This window comes from Morone saxatilis, unplaced genomic scaffold (assembly GCF_004916995.1).
Source record: "Morone saxatilis isolate NCDOM2014 unplaced genomic scaffold, NCSU_SB_2.0 Contig1, whole genome shotgun sequence".
In the NCBI taxonomy this organism is placed as follows: Eukaryota; Metazoa; Chordata; class Actinopteri; family Moronidae; genus Morone; species Morone saxatilis.
The window spans coordinates 14,175,157-14,175,800 of NW_023339651.1; the positions used below are offsets into that span (position 1 = coordinate 14,175,157).

The following is a 644-nucleotide window of genomic DNA, read 5'->3' on the forward strand; positions in this document are numbered from 1 at the left end:
CGTCTCAGTATCAATCAATAGCTTTATGTAAATGTGTCCCTGTGCTGAAGAATATTCAGTTAACCTGTATGTATGTAGATTGGCAAACTTCAAAGACAGGTGGACTTGTGATGACTCGACTCTTGGCGACTGTGTTACAGGTAAAAAGGGCCACAAGGGCAGAGGGAAGCAATTCAGCAACCCAGAAGAGATTGACCGGCAGATGAAAGCACAGAGGGAGCTGGTGAGTGAAACACCTTAATGACAGACGTGGAGTTACTTTAAAACCAGGCCTGGTGTGATTTTTGGATACGTATGTTAACAGGAGGAAAAAGGTGGTGCAGAGAAAGAAAGCTCTTCAGAGTCCGATGAAGAGAGCAGCAGCGATGACGAATCTGAGGTGAGTAAGAGGAGGTATAGTTTTATTATATAACGGGTATAAGTTGGCTTAGCACTGGAACTACCTGGTCTAGCACTTGATGGTAATATTGATGGTTTATAATTCATCCTTTGAGGGTTCGAGTGGTTTCATGAATTGCCTGGTGATGGAAGTTTGTAATGGATTACTCTTTTGTACCTGAGAACAATGCTGGGATGTCCCAAACCCAGTTAACATTTCCTAAAAGGTTTTGTATCTCAGATGTTTCTGGTGACAGATATTCAAA

At 42.2% G+C, this 644-nt stretch overlaps 1 protein-coding gene across 1 annotated transcript in view; it reads left to right on the top strand.

The window, feature by feature from the left end:
- Nucleotides 1-644, top strand: part of pdap1a (pdgfa associated protein 1a) — a 4,600-nt gene that overhangs the window by 853 nt on the left and 3,103 nt on the right. The window contains exons 2-3 of the mRNA XM_035667091.1: nt 141-223; nt 305-379. Of these exons, the coding sequence (XP_035522984.1) occupies nt 141-223; nt 305-379 (158 nt within the window). The remainder of the gene's footprint in view (nt 1-140; nt 224-304; nt 380-644) is intronic.